We start from the raw sequence: 23,531 nt of genomic DNA, 5'->3' as shown, positions 1-23,531 counted from the left end.
TGACTTCATTTCCTGTTTCCTGCATAGCAACACACTTTTACAGCAAGGTCGTTTTAGCAGCACATGCTAATGCATCATTTATCAGGACTGAAAGGACAAAAACATATGAAATGTAGCCTGAAGAGTACATGTACTGATGAAAAGTATCAACGTAGGCCTTTATCCAATAGTATCAAGAACTTTTTGAATTTTTCCAGGATGTGCAGTCATTAAGGGACAAGATGTCAAAAGTGTGCTTTACTTTCTTTAATTAGAGGAGATAATTTTTATCAAGAAGAGGAGACAAATGCTGTCATATACTCATGGTTATATAAGGGGAAAAAAATGCAAAAGGGCAAGTACACGAGATGAAATTTCATAAATATCTGGTGTCCATCAAGTAAAATATGAATAAAACTGGAAACCTTCACAGTTTTTGGGAATAAGTCCATTACAGGATACTTTTAGAATTTTCAAGTCTGTCTTAAAACAGTAAGAATATTCACGAGCGTCTGAAACAGGGTTTTCTTGCTGTAACCTTTCCTCCTAATGTGCTTCAAATATAAGAAATTGGGGACAAAATAATCCACAGGCCTCGTTCTGTGCAGAAGTGTGTTCAAAAGCTTGGAAAAACTTACAGAAATCAAGGACAGGTCTAAAATTAGATTCTTTTAAAAAACTGTAACTTACTTAAATAACAACCTGCAGCCACATGAGTAAATGCAACGCTTGCAAGTAGGCTTGCAGATCAGATGTTCACTGTGTTGTTTCATCTATTTTTGGCTGCTGTGTATTTCACATTGGCACTCTTCATTTATTTTCCTCAATTCCCTAATATTTGAAGATATGCAGCATTAGTACTGTGTGTTATTGAGACAAAACACCAGCTATGTAAAGCACATACATATTAGGCACAGTCACATAAAACATACAGCCAATATTATCAATAACCTGTATGGAGTGCATTCACACATTTTCGTAAGTTCTGCTTAGTAACCTGATGCTTAGGGTAATAAAATCCAGCTAGGGTTAAAAATCTTTCTGACTGAGCAGGTTTAGCCAGTTTGTGTCAAAAGTCACCATCTAAAAGATAGAAACAATAATGTGAGCACAACCACAGCAACAGTGCTACTAAATGCATGACTAGTGTGTGAAGTAATTGTTTTTACCTGATAGCCCCCAGTTTTCAATTGGTAACCATGAGTTAATAAGTAGGTCAGAAAGGTTTTCCTGCATGCAGCCCTGGGCTGTTAACACAAATGTCAACACTGAAACATTTACATTCATGTCCTGAATGATGACATTCCTAACATGCAGCAAGTTACCAGCCACTTTTAAGATATCCAAAACTGGCCAATAGGGCTTTATTTCCTGTTTCCCAGCATTGCTGCATGATTTAAGATACTCCCACAGATGTCATGCACAGGAAAACCAATAGCATTTGCTCCTTCATGTCAAGAACAATAGACAGGCAGTCAGTGTGCTCTGACGCTTTCAGAGGACAAGTTTAACTAGGCACGCGACAGACAGAGGAAACTTTAAGGATTTGAACCTGAGGACTTCTGCTGTTTTAAACTGTGGATTTACTACAGTGCATATGACAATCTAATGATCATGTCACTCCCAGAGGAGGATCTTACATGCCCAATATGCTGTGACATCTTTACGGACCCTGTTTTGCTGTCATGTAGCCACAGCTTCTGCAGGAGCTGTCTGAAGCGCTGCTGGGACAGAGGGATACGTGATTGTCCAGTATGCCGGAAAAAAACCTCCAAGTCCAGTGCTCCCTCCAATTTGGCTCTGAAAAATGTCTGTGAAGCCGTTTTGCAGGTCAGGAGTTCACAGCTGGAGGAAGACAAGATGAACTGTACTCTGCATGGGGAGAAGTTAAAACTGTTCTGTCTGGTTGATAAGCAGCCCATCTGTGTGGTGTGTCAATCTTCCAAACTGCACAAGGCTCATGACTGCTCACCAATAGAAGAGGCCGTGCTGGACTCCAAGGTGGGAGAGATAAACATATCAGTGTGTTTCCAAACTACATTGTAACAACCACCTAAGCTAACTCTGCTGTTTTTGCTAAGCTAAAGTATTTAAGGTAACACCTAAAGGTAGAATGCTGTCCCACAAGTTTGCCCTGATTACTTTCGGTTATGGATCCAGGCTTAAAGTATCCAAAATACACAGAACATGAAAGATAATTATGTTAAGCCATCTGATCTCTGCTGACTGAGGCCTGCTTGATTTTCAGGATGAACTCTCTGTGTCCCTGAAGAGCTTGCAAGAAAAACTGGAAAGTCTCAAAAGAATTCAAACAACCTCTGTGGACATGTTCAAGTATATCAAGGTAAAGCGTGATGAGATGATATTTGGTTTTGAGTGAAAATATCGGGTCATATAAACCCAGAATTTGCAATTACCTCCCTCAGAATCAGGCGCTGGAAACACAGAGACTGATCAAGAGCCAGTTTGAGCAGCTCTATCAAGTCCTCTACCGAGAAGAGTCAGAAAGAATAGCAGCTGTGAAAAAGGAAGAAGAAGAGAAGATTGCAGGGATGAAGGATAAGATGAAAGAACTTTCAGCTGAAATGCTGTCCCTCACTGAGACCATCTCAGCCATACAGGAGCAGCTGAAAGAAGATGATATGGTCTTGCTGAAGGTCTGTGCAGTCCAGTATACATCAACTTTTTAATCACTGTTCCCAAAAAACCTCACCTTGACAGTGAATTTCTCTATCTTTCAGAATTTCAAATCCACTCAGGAAAGGTAGGTCCGTTCACACTCTTTCTTGCTTTGTTGTGTTATTCTCAGTATAAGGTATCTGTTGTTCTCACAGAGGAGAAAGCATTGCACTTGGTTCAGACAACATGTCTGGGTTACTGATTGATGTGACCAAGCATCTTTGCAACCTCAAGTACAGAGTCTGGGAGAAAATGCTGGACCATATTGACTATAGTGAGTACACATGATTGTTATTTTCTTTAGGTTCAGAGGTTGAAAGAGTGGAACTCGCCAACCCATACCCTGTTAAATAAATCATTCTTTCTGTATTGTTCATTTCCTGTGTTTTAGCTCCTGTGACTTTGGACCCAAACACAGCACATCCCTGCCTCATCCTGTCCGACGACCTCACTTCCCTCCACTATTCAAAGCAGCTCGGCTGTTGCCCTGACAACCCGGAGCGCTTCCACATCAGCGCTGAGGTGGTAGGCATGACCGCGCTGGGTTCAGGAAGTCACCACTGGGTCGTGGAAACAGGAAGTAATCAGGACTGGCTCTTGGGCGTGGCCTCTTTGTCTGTACCTAGGAATGCTGAGATCGCCGCTCGGCCTGAGAACGGCTTCTGGACCTTGTGTTTCCGGGATGGAAAGTTCAGGGCGATGACATCGCCGCCCACCTTGCTGACCGTTCCAAGAATGCCAAATCAAGTCAAAGTGCAACTGGATTACAACAAAGGGACAGTGTCTTTTTTAGACCCTGTAGATGAAACACTCATTTATGCATTTACACACACATTCACAGAAGCTTTAATTCCATATTTTTATACACAGTGCGTTCATCCATTGAGAATAATGCCACAGAAGGTACTTGTCACAATGTTGCGTCAATAAGTAGATAGATTATTTATTAATTATATAAGAAAATAATCCTAGTTCTATTTTGATGGATGAGATCAAAGTTAGAAAATGAATAACTGGGATTGGTTGATTGACCAGCTCTAATATAAATTTCTCCCACAGAGGACATGCACAGTAACTTGCAGTTTGTTTTGGTTACTTTTTCTTCTTGAAGGAACAGTCGGACATATGGGGAAATACACTTTTTTCTTTTTTTGAGTTGAATAAGAACATTGATAGCGTTCACATGTCTGTATGATAAACATGAAGCTACAGCCAAGAGACAGTTAGCTTATCTTAGACTGAAAACAGGGAGAAACAGCTAACCTGCCTTTGTCCAAATGTAACAAATCCACATTTCAAAACCTTGTAAGTCATTAATTAACAAGCTATATCTTGTTTGTTTAATCTGAACAAAAACACAGCAGCTTTCCCTGTTTTCAGTCTTTGTGCTAAGCTAAGCTAACTGGCTGCTGGCTCCAACTACATGTTTGCCAGACCACATAAATCTTCACATCAAGTCATTTGTCTCAAGATTGTGAAAGCTCTTGAGCCAAATGTGTGATTTTGGTCTATAGAAAACTGACTTGACATCTAATTGTTAGCAAGAAAATAAATAAGTATATTCCCAGAATATAGAGGTATTCCTTTAAGAGCAATGATCAGATAAGCACATGAATAAACCATTAACAATAACTGTAGCATAAGTGGCCTGTAGGGCTCTTCCAATCATTATTTTTGTCATGCATCCTAAAATGCTTCATTATGGATGCTCTTACTTTATAAGCAAGCTATTAAGTTGGGTTAAAATTCAGGGATGCTTCCTAAATTGCTAATATAAGTGGCTGAATAGGCATTGCTCTCTGTGGTGGAAGAGCGGAGATCACATTTGCATCTGATGGAAATGTTTGAATAAATAGCAAGAAATTTTAGGTTAGTCCATAACTGATTTTTGATGTGCAGAAAGCTCTTTGTTTTGTCTTTCGTTTTATTCTTTTGCACTGTCTGTGACTTACGACCAAAGGAATGATACTGCTTTGCAGGTAGCATATTATGTTGGACTGGGATGAGGCAGATGTTTCTAACCTGCTCAGCGCCGTGCACTGTAAGAAATACACATATCCCATACAAACACACACACACACACACACACACACACACACACACACACACACACACACACACACACACACACACACACACACACACACACACACACACACACAGAGTGTGAAAAGTGAAGTAATAGGTACTCTACACTGGAGGGATCAGACTGCAAAGTACTGTTTATTGGTCTCTTTTGTACACATGGTGGCGCCAAAGACAAAGAAATATTTATTATTCATGGGACACTTTAAACACATAAACTTCATGCTGTTTGTGTAAATCAATGTTCCAGAACATGATCTATTAAAAAACATGAAACTAAAATGTTGACTTTATATGTATTGACTCAATATTGATGCATATCAGGTTTTAGCAATTCTGTTGTTTTTTTTTTTAAGATCACTCACTTTACACAAGAATCTTCAGTTAAAAGACATATTTTGAATATAATGAAATTAAAAACATAAAAACAAAACATGAATTCACAGTTGTGTTTGTCTGTCTCACACTGATCTTCTTTATGGACAAATAGATGAGGTTCAATATGCGTATTGGGTCTTCTTAAACCTGAGCAGGTGGGTTTTGTGCAGGTTGGGCTTTGCTGCTCTCTGCAGAGACACAGGTGCAGCATTTCTTCATGCAGGTGTCTGAGAGGAAAGGCACCTTGTCCAGACGAACAAGATAGACAAGTGGCTGGATGGTGCTGCTGATGTTGAGGAAAGCAAATCCCACTGGCTGCACGTAGCAGCGAAACACAGCAGGGGAGTAGTGGTCCTCAAAAGGAAACAGCGCAACAGGTGGCAAATAGCAATATATAATGATACCAAGGATACAGAGCACTGTCTTGAAGGCCTTCTTCTTTGTAGGGTGCATCTCATCTTTCCCTGCACGATGGGACTTTTTCAGGGCCCACAGGATGCACACATTACACAGAACCATCCACGCGAATGTCGCCAGGATCTCACCTGTGAACACCTTCTCAAAGTTGGGGAGGCCTCCTACAGTCTTGGCTGCTGAGTAGGCAAAGGTGAGGCAGAATACCAGCACTGAAAGGCTTAACCTGTACTTGATGTGTTTAAGCTGCCCAAACTTAACTGGGAAGAGCACAGCCACAAAGCGATCTAAGCAGATACAGGAGAGAAACAGTGGGCCGCTGGTGTCTTTCACACCGTAGGAGAACTTGATCGAGGACCACACCTCCTTGCTCTGCCAGTGATAAAGGTTTAGTAAGCTGATAGGGGCCATTACACCAAAATAGATGTCCATGAACGCCAGACAACCCAGGAATATGTCTGAAGTGGACGGCTCTTTGCGATTGTAGATGAGGATTGCAATGACAAGTAAATTGGCAGGGATTCCCACGACTACATTGATGCACTGCAGGGTGAGGTCAAAGAGAATTCCCTCCACCTGTTGCTCGCACCCATCAAACACACTGAAGGGTTTTATTGTGGCATTGATGGTGGTATTGAGAGGGAGTTGAGTCGGGAGAGAGGTGGAGTTGAATGGTGGAGATACATTTCTCTCCATGATTCTACAACTGCAAAACCAGGACTCTGATGGAAGAAGAATAAGAATAGTGGTGATCACGGTTTCGCATATTTACCATCTTCCGGACAGCACTCACTTACCTACAATGATACAATTTGCAATTAAAGCCAGGTGTTTATCAAGGGGATTTCAGCGTGTTTTCAAGCTCAGTGTCAAGTCAGATATACTGTTGTCATTAGTTTATTCTCTGTAGAGTTAAACCGCAGAGCAAAGCGAGACAGTACTCAGAGAGCGAAAACATGTTGCAAACACCGTCAGGGCTTCTCCGCAGGCGGTTATCTTGTTATTGTATGTGAGTGGACCTTCCTCTGGGAACCGTGACTCCCTCTATGCAGGGACATCTAACTCACTTAAGGGACTCAGACTAAAAGCACCACCCTTTGGTCGTAGAATAAAAGGGCAGCTATTCCTGAAGTAAAATGCCAAGGTTCACATTCGACATGTAGACAATTGCTTAAGCAGGAGCAAGTCAGTGCAAATCTGATAATTTCTTGGAGCTCTTAAAAGCCAGATTCTGATATTTAGCTATTCCTAAAGATAATTTCTGACCAGAAAAAGATGATAATTTGGAAAATAAATGCAATAATGAATGGATTGATGGAATATTTACTGGAGTCAGACATGAAGCAAACCATTATAAGTGTCCTGGGCCTTGAGCTCTGTGTCTTTGGTCCCTACAGGACTCACCATAAACGGAAGCCTTTTAGGCTGTTTTTTTTAACACAAAAGCTGAAAGTCAGGTTGTTTTCTTGGCTATGGGACTATTTACAGCGGCTCTGAGTCTTGAGTCTGATTTGCACAAAGCCTTTGAAATTGTTAGAGTCTTCACAGGCAGTACACCTGAGCTCCCCCTGCTGAATGGACTATTGGAGCCAGAGGCTGTGATTGTTCCTTGCGCTGCCATCAAGGGGCCTATTCTGGTTTAATGAGGACCTTTCTTCTCCTTGCTCCTTCAGTGGATTGTGTTTCTCACCTCCCTCTGCTGTCGGCTCTACCTCAGGCCACACACACTCCTGCGGGACTAATCACACCGACGGAGGAGTGAAGCTCTTTACCAAGAAGATCGTCCCGGGAGATGGAAGACTTAATCAATTGTTTTTTTCTTCAGGCATATCTACTGAAAACTAAATAAGCAAAACAGAATATTAAAGTACTTTGGAGTGTTAAATAAATAGGTGCTGAATACCCTACAGTATAATTAACTGTTTTACTTGTATTCATTAAAAAAGAAGAAGATATTTTCTCTGTTTTGTTAAAAATTTAGAGGCATGTGTAATTAAAGATGGGAATTATTCATTGTACTTGTTGCTGTTTGTAATTGTAAACACAGATTAAAACATATATAACATGTTGCCTGTTACTAAACACCAAAAATGAAAAAAAAAAGTTCTCATCTGTTTTTTTTTCTGATGTTATTTAAAATTTTAAATCATTCAGCTCTTAACAACAAGAATTCAGTAAAACTCAGTTCTTACCATCTTCGCAGCTTTTGTAACACATTTCAATTGACAGCACAGATGTTCTTACTAAAGATTTTAAATGGAAACACTTTTAAGACACTGAAGACACATATACTTATAATTTGCTATCAAATATGATTTTACCATGCATAATAATTTTCGTCTAAATGTGTCCAGTCACATGTCCCGACTTTAACGAGGGATGTGAGACGGCAAAAGCCACTTAAACTAAACTAATCCACATTATTTTGTCCGCAGTCTTTTGCAAGATGGAGTTAACCACTTCTTAATCTTAATACGACAAGTGTATTGTGTTAATCTCACTGAATAATATCAAACTAAATGCCCGACTGCAATTCAACCCTTTGACAGTCCTTCCTCTCTTTTAAAGATTTAAATGCTTTGAATAGAAACAAACTTTATGTTTATGTTTTTACAAAAACAATTGAATATTTTACAAATGTACCCTTGTAGCTTTTTAAGAGTTCAAACAGTACTGCCTTTACTCACCAATGCAGAATATTGTTCTGTGCTGTGCAGTAAGTGTGATGAAGTGTGCGTTTCAAACATCACTTTGTGTTTCAGGGATTAATTTATAAGTTCTGGTTTGACACTGACCAGGAAGGGAGGAGGGAATAGTGACTCTTCCAGTCAAAATCCTTTTTATTGAAACGCCTCCAAGTGCTCTTCGCTGTGTATTAAAAAAAGGGGTCATGTTGGGGGAGCTGGTGCTGCAGATCTGGTGCTGAATTGGAGAGATGGAACGCACTTAAAGTCACTGGGTTAGAAAATGCCTCTTGCTGTTTTGCACCAAAATCTGTACTTTTACTTTTTTTTTCTCTTCTTCTGTAATTAAGCTGCACTCTTACTGTATGACTTTGGCTGTAATATTTCTGTATTGCTGTACTGATATTTTTACTGAAGCAAGAGATCTGAGTACTTCTTTCACCACTGGCAAACTGTGCCAGAGGTTATAGATATGTTTGTTACTCTGTCATTCCCTTGTGTCCTGGGTTGTCAGACTGGGCATGATATGTGGATTCAGGGAGCATCATGGGACCGGTCTGGTAACGCTGTGGGTTTCCTGGAGCGATATGTGTCATCCTCACTCAGCTCTTAATCCTTCCCTCCCATTACTGGAGATGCTGAGCACAGGTGCACGAGCCTAGGAGCAAATGTCACTGGTGTCTAAGCTGTTTTGTTTGTTTATATGACATTTTCATCAGTGTGACACAAATAAAATCATCCTTACTCTGTCTCGCGACGTGTTTAAAAAACCTGAGCAGAGCTAGCAGACTGCCTCAAAAGTGCTCATCACTTAACAACTGGGGGTGGAAAAGGACACTCTTTAAGCCTGTGTGTGAGTATGTGTTAGGGTGTATTGAGATTGATTGTTTTACAGGGTGGTTGATTACATTATAGCCTGTGCTTGGTTGAGTACAGAAGCCAATGTTCTGTTCCCATGTGAGCACAAAGACAAAACTCCTCTTGATTCATTGTCTCGTCAATGTGTAAAAGAGAGAGCGACTCATAGACGAGGACTGTCTGATTTGGTTGCTTTACCTCTTTTTAGTCTGGGGGGGCAGTAGCGGGCTGCTCTTCTTCTGAGATATCTGACAAGGAAAGTATGGTTTCACCAAAAGGGCTTGAGACACATGGCATTATAAAGATAATATAATTTGTCCCCCAGGACAGTCTGAGAGCTGTCAGTCTAATTCCTACAGGTACTGCCAATCAGATGAAACTTTTGTTTTGCACATGTAGTATTAATGCATACCTTTGTAGCAACATTTATGGAAATCCAAAAATTCTTGTCTCCTTGCACCAGCTTTAGTTTTATATAATCCTCTTTTCTATTCTCTTATTTTAGGTTCTGCTCTGTCTTCAGCACATTTTCCTGAGGAGTTTCTGGTCATTTTTTTCCCTCTGCTTAGTCTGTTTGTATCAAAACTCAACATGATCGTCTGGCATCACCAGCAGTGTCCATGTTGCCAGGCTAAGTAGGAACATAGAGCAAGACAGTTTGACGTGAAATAATTACATATACAGTGGAGAATGTGTTTATGAAGAATCGAACAAATGAGGCAAACCACACAAAACTTACGAAATCGGACAAATCTACTTCAATTTAATTAAATCAAGAACAATATGTTTATATAAAAATACTCTGGAGGACTGGACATATTCTGGCATCCACTGCTTCATATAATTATAAGAGAGTTGAGTCACATCTTACAATAAACACATTGTAAAGTCATGCTGTTAAGAAATCCCTTCCTCTTATTTCCTGTCTCAGATGTATTTATGCAAGCAAATGGGCACTGGAGAGGCAGAATACAGAACGGGTATCAGGCAGGATCGGGAATCTGCATATATTTCCCTGCAGGCAGCCAAGAAACCAAAATTAAAATATGAGTAATATGTTAACATAATATAAAATTAATACAAAAGTATAATATATGTTATTGTGCACTGTGCAGAAACCATCCCCACACACTGGATCACCACATAATGAAACCTATTGTTCAGGTGTAGAAAAGAATAAATACATGATAATGCAGTTAAAATGTAATGATAGTAATTATCAACATGTTTGCAAATGTGTTTCACAACCTGCATCGGTCAACATTTCAAACCATATGAGTACTGTATCAGTACTTTCATGAATAAATGTACATGTTTTAAGTCTGCTACAAAAATATCTGGTATGTGTATATATTGTTAACATGAAATACAGTTTCCGCAGTACAGGTGCAGCATGCCTCCAGCCTCATTGGCGTCAAAGAGATGCAGATAACGTCCATCACCCTGCAATACACAACCCACACACACAGGTAAACACACGGACACACAACTTCAACACACACTTCTTCAGCACCACCAACATGTGAAAAGTTTTCACTTGAAATGGATTGGCACAAAGGTTGTGCAGACATGGTCTCCAGAGGATGAATAAGCTGCACCTGAAGCTGTGTTTGGTGCTAATAAGCAAATGTTAGCACGCTAACATCCTAACCTAAAAATGGTGAACATGGTAAACATTATACCTGCAGTTATTAGCATTTAGCTTAAAGCACCACTGTGTCCGAGCACAGCCTCACAGAGCTGCTAGCATGCATGACTGCACTCTTGGTCTGGTTATTAGATCATTACAAATGAAATCATTGTTGTTTTATGACCCACACAGCCATGACTTCTTTTTTAAGTTTTCCTCTGAAAAACAGCAGCGCAGCAGTGAGCACCACCTGAAAGGACAGAACAGAAGACTGCTGCTGAACGCTATGTGGCTCATCCATGGAGCTAAAATCTGTTGTCCAGTGTTTATTGAAACAGTATGCCAAGCAGAAAGGAATCCAAAGACACAAGAGAAAAGAAGACGATAAATGATCTCATATGATCAGATATAAACAATATTACACAGCTTTTCTATTTTTTAGCTGTTTTCTGCTGGTCTCTGTGGTGGTTGTGAGCGTGAAATGGGCTGTGACTGAAACCTACGTGCGTCATGGCAGTCGGGAGAATGAGAGCTGGAATTAGAAATGGTCTGAAACTTTTCTGTAAAAGCACACACCCTGGAGAAACCGTCATCAATCAAAGACCTACTGTTTCAGACGTGTGAAAGTAGAAAACTAAAGCAGAGAGAGAAAGCAGCAGAGACACAGAGAGAAATCAAACAAAATGGACAGGGGAAAGGAATTATGTACAACTAAGTGGCTCAACAAAGGATAGCTTAAACTTGAGCATCCCACCAGCTTTTCACCCATTATTGCAATTATGCCACTCTAAATATTCTGTAATCACCATAATTGTAGCCTCTTAGTCATGGGGAGGCTAATCAACAAACAACCCAGACTTTAATTTAGAAGTTGCTTCTTAATCTTATTATAGTGTGACTTAATGACATGTGTTTTGTGATTCTTAAATCCACTTAGCCGATTCCTGCCAGAGGAACAGAGTCAAGAACTTAAAAGCACAGTAACACTTTATATTACACATACTCACCATTGAAGAGCTGCTTATTAACATGCATATTAGTCGCATCTTGTCTCTTTATTACTAATTATAAAGCACTTACTAATGCTTTATTCTGCAACTAAGAGGCTATTAACTAAGAATTCTTAACATATAAAAAAACATAACATAACCCTAACCCCCAGAAAAGGACATGTGTATTGCATCAGTTCATTACGCAGTAATGTAATTATCGCTATCCTTAATTTCAAAGTGTTTGTGCCTTTATCTGCTCTTTACACCTTTCATGCATAATTACCTTCCCTGGCAGTGTGTGCCTGTTAAGTTAAGCAGCGGCTCAGTTAGACTCAACTGTGTTTGGGTGAGTGATAATTTTAATGTACAGAGTAGATGTTCATGGTTTGAGTCAATACAGTAGCTATGGATTAATTTTGAATACTGTTAAGCTGTTTGTAACTGTTGGGTAATTAGGCATTTGATTGTTTTCATCTTGTACTGAAGACAGGATATACAACAGAGATTTGCAAGCAGCTGGTGATTATCTTTCATAAATACAAATGTGCTTTCCATCTGAGACTCTAATTATTTCCAATCTGTACAATTACAGATCTCCTTCTGCAGACTGGCAGAGTTTGACTGAGTCAAAAATGCTTGAAAATGCTGATATTAGACTGAAACTGAATCCCTGAATCTGCATCAATACATTGTAGAGTAACAAGACAAACCCAGATCAACTCTTGACCTGTGTTGTTTAAAGAAAACAAAACACTTTCATAACACAGCTGAATAAATTATTGGAATTAATTAAACAATAGGGTTATGGTTTACGTTAAAATATCATGTGTGGCGTGCTAACTTTATTTTCAATGCATAAATTATTTGTTTTTGTTTCATTCAGCCCACTTGCAACACACTTTGGAAGCCCACAAAGCAGAAAACCCACATATAGACGACGGAATGTTTGAGCTTGGACATCCAAGATTTTCTGGAAAGAATACATGAGCATCAACAAAGCTCAGTATAACACAAACCAGCCGCGAATACAACAGCATGACGCACATCTATCAGGGTTCAGGACTTTTAAACTGTTAATGTTTCATATTCCCAAACCTATCTAATGTTTTGCTATATATAAATAATTTGGGAGCAGAAATTGCTTTGCAGTTTGTCTGCAACAGACTGTGAGACATACTGAGAAGATTGAAACGTTGTATCATAGGAGCTTTATGAAAAAATGAAATGAAATGTAATGATTCCTAAATGACTGATCTGTTACGGTTATCTATCTCTAAGGCTCATTCCACAGAAACACATGCCACAAAGAGCTTTTTGGATTAATTTGAGACAGGAAATTCTTTGTTTTTTTGTTTTTTTTGGCATTATTTACTGGAGACATAAACGATTAAACCCATAGTTAAGTTATTGAGGGAGATTTGTCTGGTTTGGCTTCTCTATCACATTGCTTTAACATTTTCTTGGATTCACAGGACTCTGTAATGTGAACCATGCAAGAGAGAGGTGAAGGAGGGACAAGAGGGAGTAAAAGAGTGTCTTTGTTTGTTAGAAAATGTGTGAATAGGGAGATAACGGCATCCACCAAATGGCTATTTTTACACTCAGGGACATGGTCCAGCTTTACTATTGTACCTCCATAGTTCACAGGAATAAACACCTGCAGCTGTTCTCAGAATAATTATACACACTGTAGGAGTCGCCCTCTCAGTGCATATAGAGTGAGCATCTATCAAAGAAAAAACATTACTTAGCATTCATGTATAGGTTAGTAAAGGTTATTTCCAGACGGATGCTCTGCAGTGCAGTACAGAAAAACTGGTATGGTAACATTCACTTTATTTTTAACTGAAGTAGATAAATGGGTTAGAGTGAACTTTAAAGGCCCCCAAAACACATTTTCTCATTCACGTTCTTATGGGTGATGTAATCTTACATGAAAACAACATTTTCTGCCATACTTAGATGTTTATTCTGCATGGCAGGTGTCAGTTTTTGTTTGCTCTTTTTAACTGGTTTGAAGTTGGCGGAGATCAGTTGGAAAAAGGTGATGTCACATACACCAATGCACCAATCAGGCTTTAGCAGCGTCTGAAATATAATGTGTGGGTTTGTTTGCTAATGTTGCCAGTCTGCTGTCAATAAAATGCCCTCATATCTGCTTACATTGCAATGCGCTATTAACTATTTATTCTGTTAATAAATTGCTTAGAAATGATAAAAACGTATGCACAACTATGTGTGCAGATCTGAAAGGTACTATTTAAATAATGATGACCCATTGAGGCCTCTCTATCATTTAGCAAAGCTCTTCCGGGTGCCATGAACCCAGCCTTCATTCAGAGAAGGTCCTGTAGCTTCACTTCACCCTGTCGAAGGAGAGTGGATGTCTGATACTCCAGTCTCTGTCCCGGGCTCCCCGGGGGGAATCAGGCTCTGGACAGCTGGCTGTTTGAGGCACCAGGGTGAGAAAAGAGCATGTCTGTACAGCTCAGTCTGAACACCCTGCGGTTACTGCTGATGGAGATCTGGCTGAAGAACACTCAGGCCATCACATGGGTGCAGGCTTGAATGGAAACACACACTGATTGGCTGTTCGAATGTTGCCTCAAGTTTGGGAATGTATGTGTGTTGTTCAATTACGTGTCGCTCCACCACTCACATCACTCAACTCATAGCACTACAGTAGCTCAAGTGCTTCCACTATGGACGCTCTTTCTTTTCAAAGTCAGGCTGGTTAAAGTTAATACGTTTGGTTTGCAGCTTATTTTCTCTCACGTAGCCGCTGAATTAACGAGACCATTATGAAATATGGACTTGCACCGAATCTCCAAAAAGGTACTTACTCCCAGTATGTTCTATTTTTGTATGCGGTCGGTGCTTATACAATATGTTGTATAATACACAGATTTTAAAAATGGCACATTTCATTCAATCAAGACTCACCTGCTGCCACAGTACAGAAGCACCAGCTCTCCACTCAGTATTCGTCGAATTGTCCATTCATCCACGTGGTAACGACTGAGACTCTGAAATATTTCTGCTCTTTTTTCCTCGCCTGCTTGCCTGCCTTCCTGCCTTCTGTCTTTTTGTGTGCGCTCAGGTGCCTTCAACTGTCTCCGTCCATGCCTTGTCTGTCTGCGTCTTTGAAAAGATTGGATCTACATTCGTCTGGCCTACTCCTCCTCAAGTCCTCTTCAAGTTTTGGAAACTCATCAGTTTGCTTCTGTCATCAGTCACCATTAAGGACTTCAACCCTTTTTTGATTTCCTGTCCTCTCCAGGTGTGGCGGTTTGGGTCCTGTGAATTACTAAACTTAATGCTTATGCAAGATATAGATAATGAGGAAGTGTCGCATGACATTGACTGTTGCCTAATGTGACCCACACGTACTGCACATTAATTGCAAATGTAAACCCAGATGATACTGCCCAATCACTGTATGATATGAAGACAAACAAGCCATTATGAGTTGAAAACTGTGCAAGAATTTTTATATGCTGTGCTGCACTGATCTCATTGTCTGTCATGGAAAATACGATCCTGCCAAATGTCAGTTGAATGGCCAGACTGAAAGAGCGTGACCAGACTCTGAAAACAAGCTTGTCTCTGAGGGCCCAGAGGGACCAGATGCCAAGCCACAGCTGACCCAAATACACAACACGCTGCTACGCTCTGCGCTCTCACCTGTTTATTCCCACTGTCAGCTTGCTTTTTCAGACCTTTTCATCTCAGCGCTGACTATTCCCACAACAGTTTGGGCTGAGCTCGCATGTTTGTTTAGTTTATCTTGGCAGTGGGATGTCCAAGTATTAAAATTTGCACTAGCTTTTTATTTTGATGTACCTTGACAACATGGACAGTTGTTTTTTCTTCCATGTCTTTAAATACCACATGAAGTGCACCGTGGTACGTTAGGAGTGTATCAAACTTTTTTAATATGTGACTCAGCTGCATAAAACCTGCTCCGTTATCCTGGCGACTGAGTTTGTTTTTGTAACCTAGCCATGTTCCCAAACTAGACCACATTATAATTGTCTCAACTATACATCCATCATTTACATTACGTTTTGCGGTGGGACTAATCTCTCTCTTCAAATAATAACTTTGCAATGGCTGCAGACAGACGTGTGTGCTATAATGAGGACAGAAAGTGAGGACATGGCAGAGACAGCAGAGAGAAGGGGAGTGAGCCTAGAGGAAGACCAGAACAACACCTTTGTGTCTGTGTGTCTTTTTATGCAACAGAAGCCATATTTTAGTAATTCATGATTACTATATGTGTCTCATTATCAGCATGAATCAAGCTGTGTGTCACTGTTAGCATTATCACAATGGCTCCCTCTGTTGGATGGTCTGGGGACTGCTGCACTCAAATTCCACGCACACCAACCCCCAACCCATGCACACACTCATTTGGTTAATACTGTATGGCTTTTGCTATTATCAGCCAGACCACTCTGACATATGTGATTAAACTTAAAGTTTATTTTGCCCATTTTGGACCCAGAGGAGTTGTTTCAAAGAAGGAGGAATGTGTCTTAGTAATTGGTATTAAATTGTCAAACTTGCCTCCTTATGGAGTGCCTTTATAAAAAAGATACAGATGGTGCCACGAAAAGTAGTTGTTGAACAAGATGCTTTTGTTATTCTAAGTCATATAGAGTCTATAAATAAGCCAGTAGGTTAATTCAGATGCTGCTATTTACAATGTCTCAGGGGACAGGGAGAAGGTGTACATCCGGCTCTTGACTGAACTTTCCATGATTTTCATGTGAACTAGAAACTTCTCAATATAGATGCTATCATAGCATTTTGTGTGACACTGTGGCCTCTGAGAGCTCGAGGCTGTTTTGGCATCACTTCTCAGTCAAGCTGTACTCTTGCACACTTTTCACATCATTTAACAAATTTAAGGAAGGTAAATAGGTTGAAAGCCACACTTCAGATGCATCAAGCATGATGAAAAGATAGAATAATAAAGCATGACATAATGTCTGAATAATCCACTGAGGTTTGGTGTGCAATAAGTAATAAATCTAAAGCTCTTCTGCCATTTATGAAATTTTCAGAAATGGCAGAAGAGCTTGTTCAACAATATCATATTTGAGGGAGAATTCTTGCTTCAGCTCTGCAGAGCTTATTGACACATGCAGAAGGTTATTGAACCCTGTTTGTGGCCAAAGTTCATGTTTATGGGTGTGTGTGAGTGTGTGTTTGTGTGTTTTGTTCAGGGATTTACTGCAACAGCATACAGCCTTGTTTTCATTTGAGTGCCGTTGTGGGATTTTATTCACAGAACGATATGCAGTCAAATTTGTTGCAAGGGGAGGTAATTGATTAGCTGGTTAGGAAATCCAAGAAATTCCCCAGACTGTGAGTGTTAACATACTGTGAGGTTCTGCAGTGGGAAAAATAAAACTTCCCATTCATTCTGAAATGCTGACAGTATTTGATGCATTTTCAGTAGCTCGCTCATGCTAATCCTTTGTGAGCACATCCATCTGACTTTCCACTGCAACACAGTCCACATTTCTTAGACCACATGATGGATTCTCCACTTAAAACATATATTCAGAGTCGGTCAAGATGAACGTCACTGAGGAAGGCACTGATTATTCCAACCTGGCATTTCAGTGGTGATCACAACAAATTCTACCTGTCTAGCAGCAGTAAGGAACTTTTCCTGCCTGAAAGCCCCCTTACAAATGCATTAGTTCTGCTTAGTATAAAAAGTGAAACATCCTTGCAACAAGAAAGCACAGCAGTTTTGCAAAATGACAGCTGACATCAGAGGATAAAGTTCACTCAGCAAGTAAAGTAATTATGAAATCTGAGGGAAGTTTGGAAACCTCCTAAAATATTATATTAATATACTGAAGAAATTTTTAATTAAATGATGCTTTAGTGATGTCAATTAATGAAAACACGGCCAGTACCTATAGGAATATTTCACAAACATTGCCATTAAAGGATGAAAAATACCAAACCAACTCTTCTCAGTCCAGAAATCATTCATTGTTAAAGCAGTAGTTTGATATTTTGAGAAATTCGCTCATGTTCTTGCAGAGAGTTGGCAAGGATTTCTTGCTTGGAGCCCCAAGAGACCCTAGCAACGCCATTTTCTGTATGGTATATATGTAAGCCAGCAGCCTAACTTAGCTCAGCACAAAGACTAGAAACAGGGGGAAACAGCTCACCTGGCTCTGTCCAAAGGTAGTAAAATCCACTTAACAGCACCTCTTCAGCTCATTTACTAGTGTATAAAACAGTTTTTTGCTGTATTATGGTGCACTGTTCTACTTCTTGGTTGCAGGACCAGTAACTTTAGGCTGGTTGTCTGGTGACTGATTCAGCATGTGACCCACTGTAAAATTGCCAGTGTCATTTTTACCATCACAAATGAAATACAATGCATGAATTACTGAATGTTAGAAGTGCTATGCTAGCTGGCTGGCGGTGGCAGTGTAGGCTGTTAACCATTCAGACATGAGTGACCTACAATGTCCATTTTCTATACCCGACCATCCCTTTCGGGGTTGCGGGGGGGCTGGAGCCTATCCCAGCTGTCATTGGGTGGAAGGCGGGGTACACCCTGAACCGGTTGCCAGTCGATTGCAGGGCAACATACAAAGACATACAACCATTCACGCTCACACTCACACCCAAGGATAATTACGAGTCACCAATTAACCCAATGAGCATGTTTTTGGTCTGTGGGAAGAAGCTGGAGTGCCCGAAGAAAACCCACGCATGCACAGGCCCCCGCCCGACCCAGGGATCGAACCGGTGACCTTGCTGTGAGGCACGCGCACTACCTGCTGCACCACCGTGCCGCCCAGCCTACAATGTTTTCATCCAAATCTGGACAAGTAATCTCAAAAAGTCTGACTTTCCCTTCAATGACTATTGTGCATTGCAGTTATTGAGTCCCCTCCATGCATGTGTAGTTAGGTTATATTAAACAAACAAACAAACAAACAAACAAACAAACAAACAAACAAACAAACAAACAAACAAACACCTACAATAAATGTTAAAATAAAGTATGATTATCATAAACACACACACACACACACACACACACACACACACACAGGTCGGCACCCCACTAACCCTGGGTTTAGATACCCCCCACCCCACCCCCGTTACGTCACGCGGGTAGGCCTACAAGGAGCGTAATTTAGCGGCTCGCGCTCACTCAGCCACCGGTGCCAACTGCGACCACAGAGTAAAACCGCCTGCGCTACTTTTTAATGACATTTTCGTTTAAACCCTTTTACTTAGCGCCACACAGCAGAGCAGAGGACTTTTTAACGGAGCTGAACGAATCAGGCGCTAATTTATTTTGAAAGTTGGATTACAGCGGAGCCACTTGCAGTGAGAGGAAATATCATCTGCCAGATGCGGCTCAGAAGATGAGCAGCAGTGAAGTCCAGACTGGGGAAATAAGAGGAATCCCGTGCTGTCAGCGGTAAGCCTTTGCGTGTTCCTTTCATGCAGTCTGATGATGTTTCCACACGCGCTTCAGGTGAACTGAAATGTCCAAACAAATGTGACTTCACAGAGAGATTGAAGATATGTTAACAAGCGTTTTACACTTATTACTGAGAGCCACATTAGTCATTACATGGACTTTGGATTCTTCGTTTGGACTCAGTTTCATTACTGGAATCGTTTTCTGAATTCCAGCAACTGCACTTTAGTGTCACTTATCGCTTCTGTTCAAATGCCGTGTTATCTAAACCATCCTCTATCTGTAATCTGCACTTGGTCTGCTGCCCGGTCTGCAAAGTGTGTTTTAGTTAGGTGGATGTCCAGCTGAATGTGACTCTGTGCTGTGCACGAATACAGTAAAGCACTGTTTACTAAGTTCACGTTTTATATACCGCAAAATGTCTGTTTAACATGCCAGCGTTTTGATTTATGTGGCTCCTAATGAGTTTGGTGAAACACAATTTCTTTAACTGCTTGAATTCCAATCAGTTATGGCTGTATGAAGGAAATATATTTCTTTTAGTAAACAAAACTTGACGCACGTGTCTGCCTCTGTGGAATGTACTCTATTACACAGTAATGTCGTTGCTTAATTAGGAGCAAAAATGAATTAGGCTGCACAGGGATAACACTAAAACCTGCAGCATGGCAGAATGCAGCAAATACTATAAATGCAACGACATTTTGTGATGAAAGGTGAGATTTTTTTTGTATCTTGTAAGTTAACTTGTAATAAATTGAAGTGTTGTTGCATTGCATTCTGTGGTCATGCTTTCAGTGTGTCCATCCTGCGCACTGTATAATGAGATCTCAGACTTCTCCAGCTCAGTCAAACAGAAACAAGCCCAAGATCAGAAGCAATTTGCACTACAGACTGGAAATAATGGACATCTTTAGGATTGTGAGACAAAAACAAACATTGTTTTGAATAATTAATTGAGTTATTTTGCCCTATTTCTATAACGGAATTGTGACTATGTACGCCTCAAGTGACTTTAAACAAATATTTAACATCACAAATAGTTTATTTATTGTTTTAATATTTGATTTTACGATAACTTTGACTTTGCAATTTTAATGTACTGTACCCATGTACTGAGGGCATCCTGTGCTCTATATTAGAAAAATGTTGCGTCTAATCATGTACCAGACAGAATAAACACATCAGTGCTTTTCTGTGTACATTGAAACACTGAATACATAAGAATTTAATTGTTGGGGGAATTAATTGTCTGCGAGTGATTTTGAACCTAATTAGACCCACTTGGGCAGCATCACGCCAGTGAGAGAGCAACATGTGGGCTCCATGTCCCCCGTGCATCTTGTAATCCACTGTACAGAGGGTTGCTAACAAACGTGCCTCCTGTCAGGTAAACACTCCTCACGTAACTAAACAAACATATTCATTATTACCACAACACATCTGCTGCAGTGATAGCAGAGCTTCTTGCTGAGGCAGCGGCATCACCCCTGTGCATACAGGTGCACTCCATGAATGAGTGATGACTGTATGTCGTCTTTTGTGGTAATGTGTAAACATTAGCGGGCCGCACAGGTGCTTCAATGCATACAAAATACTTATTAGTGCAGTTTTGTGATGCTTAAGGGTAATCTCCTGCTTTCTAAGTGCTATTGCAATCAGCAGGGTGAACCTTTCCCAGGTGAGAGTTCTATTATGTATGTGGCTGAAGATACTGAAGGATGATATGACATTAAGGGGTAGCATTTGCTAAGAGGTTACATACACTACATATTTGATCCTTACGTGCATGCTGCACATTGTGCATTTAAAAAGCTCGCCAGCTAAATGACTCAGACTGGATTCGCTTCCAAGGAGCTGAAACTGAAAACAGCGAGTGCTTTCTGATCTTTTCACCCTCCAGAGTCCTATCTGTCAGCACCGTGCTCCATATGAGACAGTTCAGCTCCAGCTCCAGCTCCAACAGTGAAGACAGGCTGCTCCACTGTGTCGTGGCTTTATCAGCTTTGAATAAGCATTCTGTTCCCCTCAGAGTTCATGTGAGAAAAGATGCATTGATATTTAAATCACACCAATCTACTTCCTCTGTGTGTTTAATTTTGTACATCTCAGCTGCGATTTGTCATCAAGGTGTGAGTGTGCTTACGGTGGGCGGTAGGAACCTGGGGCCAAGCTATGCTTGTTGGAAATTTATGTGCATGAAACAGTCACATTAGTTGTTTTATCACATTGCAAACCACTGCTGAGATTTAATGATGTCTTGTGGGGTTGTACATGTACAGTTCTACCAGCAGAGATGACACGTGGCTACAGGTGACTTGCACGCTGTGTCGCACACGGCGACAGCACAAGGGACAGCTAGTCATTAAGGTTTAACTTAAATATATGACTCTATATTGGAGTCAAGTGATTTTAAGAAAAGAAACTTTTACAGCTCAGTAAGGGACTGAATTGGCTGATCCTTATATTATTTCACAAAAAAAGAAGACCCTCACCATGTTTTCTTTGGCTTTTGTCTTGACTTAGAGAAGAATTACAACATCCAGTACACATGTCAAAATAATATATCAGGCTTAAACTGGTGCAGCTTGTTTAATGGTGGTCCCCAGTTTAACCACAGTGCACCTTTTAGAAGCAAGTTAACATCTGATGTCACAATTTATCTACTTGAAAAGTAAGGACATATCAATTAAGGATGAGAAAAATAAACCAAAAAAGTCAGATTACCTCATTAAACAAAGAAAAAATATAATGTCCTCTTCTTTTTCTGAACTACTCTCCTCTCCTAATAATTTTCACACGGTCCCTTCCTTTATACGATTGAGGCTACACTCAGTTATGCTTCCAGACTCCCCATATAATTTTCACACGGTCCCTTATACAAGCAAGAGGCTTCCGGGTCAAATGGACATATACAGTACTTAGTAGTAGTTTAAACTTTCCTTGCTCGCGAACATTTGGCTTGTCCTGTACATCTTTGACCCGTATCTTGCTGATTCGAGTTATCCTGTCCGTATACGTCAGCTTTCTGTCTGTGGTTACTGTGGCTGCTGGGAAAATATGGCGAAGACATTCAGTGAGAGACAAATCAAAGAATGGGAGGACACATGTCAGAATACTGTGCACAGTACGTCGTCACAGTTGATTGCCACTGTTGGTTGCACTGTGGTGTATTTGACACCAATTGCTTTGACATTTTTGATTTATGTTTTCAGGATAGTCTGTCAGTCTAGTATTTAACACTGAAAAGAGAGAAGAAACGTTTTTTATCTAACAGTTGAAAATGTATTTGGGTGGTCTGTGATGGTACATAACTGGCATGCTGTGGGATTGAGGTCAAAGAGAAGTGAACGAAAGGAAGACTTGGCGCTTGAGAGCGGAAGAGAGAGGACAGCCTTAACATATCTCTGCCTTTTGTGGTTTCCTGAGTATGAGCCATCTAACAAGCTGAGAGTGAGAGAGAGAGGGATAGATGAGAAGAGAGCAGCACAGTGGCTTTGCTTGTTTCTTGCTGTATACTTTTCTTTGCCTGTAGCATAGAGAATAGACCTGACAGTGGAAGAGAGAAAGGCACAGACAAGAGACCTACAGATAAAAACAAGTTAAATCTCTGAGAGACTGAGCGAGACAGAAAAGAGACAGAACTAAAGAGAGACAATCAGAAGATCTTCTGCAGGGTGAAGGCCTGTGATGGTGTGAAGCACAGGTGTGAGCAGGAGTGTAGGTGTCACCACCCCGTTAAGTGACCACAGAGGTCGCTTGATGCTGTGCAGGCTCCGATTCAAATGGACCCCCACAATGGGAGGAGGGCTAAGAATAGCTTCAACTACAAAGAGCTGTCACTCTGGATCGTAAGGGTCCGTATGGATACCGCCGCCGGGCTCCACTTAGCCCTGTGTGCCATCCAGCTCATAACACCTTGTCTGTACACACGTACTTAACTGTAAGCTATGCACTCATGAGTAAAGACAAAAAGGACCAGGTGATCAAAAAAAAAAAAAAGAAGACAAAGGGCAGTCATTTTAAAAAGATTTTTTTTTTCATTTTTTTTAATAACCATCCAGAAGGGTCAAAGATATTCAATTTTATCAGCAAGCACATGTTTTAAACACTTACATTAATCATAGGAATAAGTTCAAAACTGGCTTGATTTATCCTGTTCTCAAAATAAATAAATAAAACTGAATTTCATGACTCATTTGAAGCCCAAATGACTTACTGATGACGACATTTTTTGCAGCCACATACAGAACACACATAAACACACACTGTATACGCACAGATACACAGTTGTTATATACACAATTGAACAGGAAGCATCAAAACCGATCCCTTCCTGTTAGCGGCAGGAAACATCT

The 23,531-nt window shown here is 40.4% G+C and overlaps 3 protein-coding genes across 3 annotated transcripts in view; 2 read left to right on the top strand and 1 right to left on the bottom strand.

Moving 5' to 3' along the window:
• Window positions 1–1,533: 1,533 nt before the first annotated feature.
• Window positions 1,534–3,588, top strand: LOC139343822 (nuclear factor 7, brain). Its single transcript, XM_070981642.1, has 6 exons — window positions 1,534–1,980; window positions 2,228–2,323; window positions 2,406–2,636; window positions 2,721–2,743; window positions 2,814–2,932; window positions 3,050–3,588. The coding sequence occupies exons 1-6, from the start codon at window positions 1,588–1,590 to the stop codon at window positions 3,586–3,588; spliced, it is 1,401 nt and encodes a 466-aa protein (XP_070837743.1). The 5' UTR covers window positions 1,534–1,587.
• Window positions 3,589–5,262: 1,674 nt separating this feature from the next.
• Window positions 5,263–6,231, bottom strand: LOC139343230 (G-protein coupled receptor 183-like). Its single transcript, XM_070980732.1, has one exon. It carries the CDS (start codon window positions 6,229–6,231, stop codon window positions 5,263–5,265), a length of 969 nt encoding a protein of 322 aa, XP_070836833.1.
• A 12,664-nt stretch (window positions 6,232–18,895) lies between these two features.
• Window positions 18,896–23,531, top strand: part of gcgra (glucagon receptor a) — a 35,242-nt gene continuing 30,606 nt past the window's right edge. The window contains exon 1 of the mRNA XM_070981761.1: window positions 18,896–19,170. The gene's annotated coding sequence lies outside the window, so the exon portion shown is untranslated. The remainder of the gene's footprint in view (window positions 19,171–23,531) is intronic.

This window comes from Chaetodon trifascialis, chromosome 15, assembly GCF_039877785.1.
Source record: "Chaetodon trifascialis isolate fChaTrf1 chromosome 15, fChaTrf1.hap1, whole genome shotgun sequence".
NCBI lineage: Eukaryota > Metazoa > Chordata > Actinopteri > Chaetodontiformes > Chaetodontidae > Chaetodon > Chaetodon trifascialis.
This window is presented reverse-complemented; position numbering and strand designations above follow the sequence as displayed.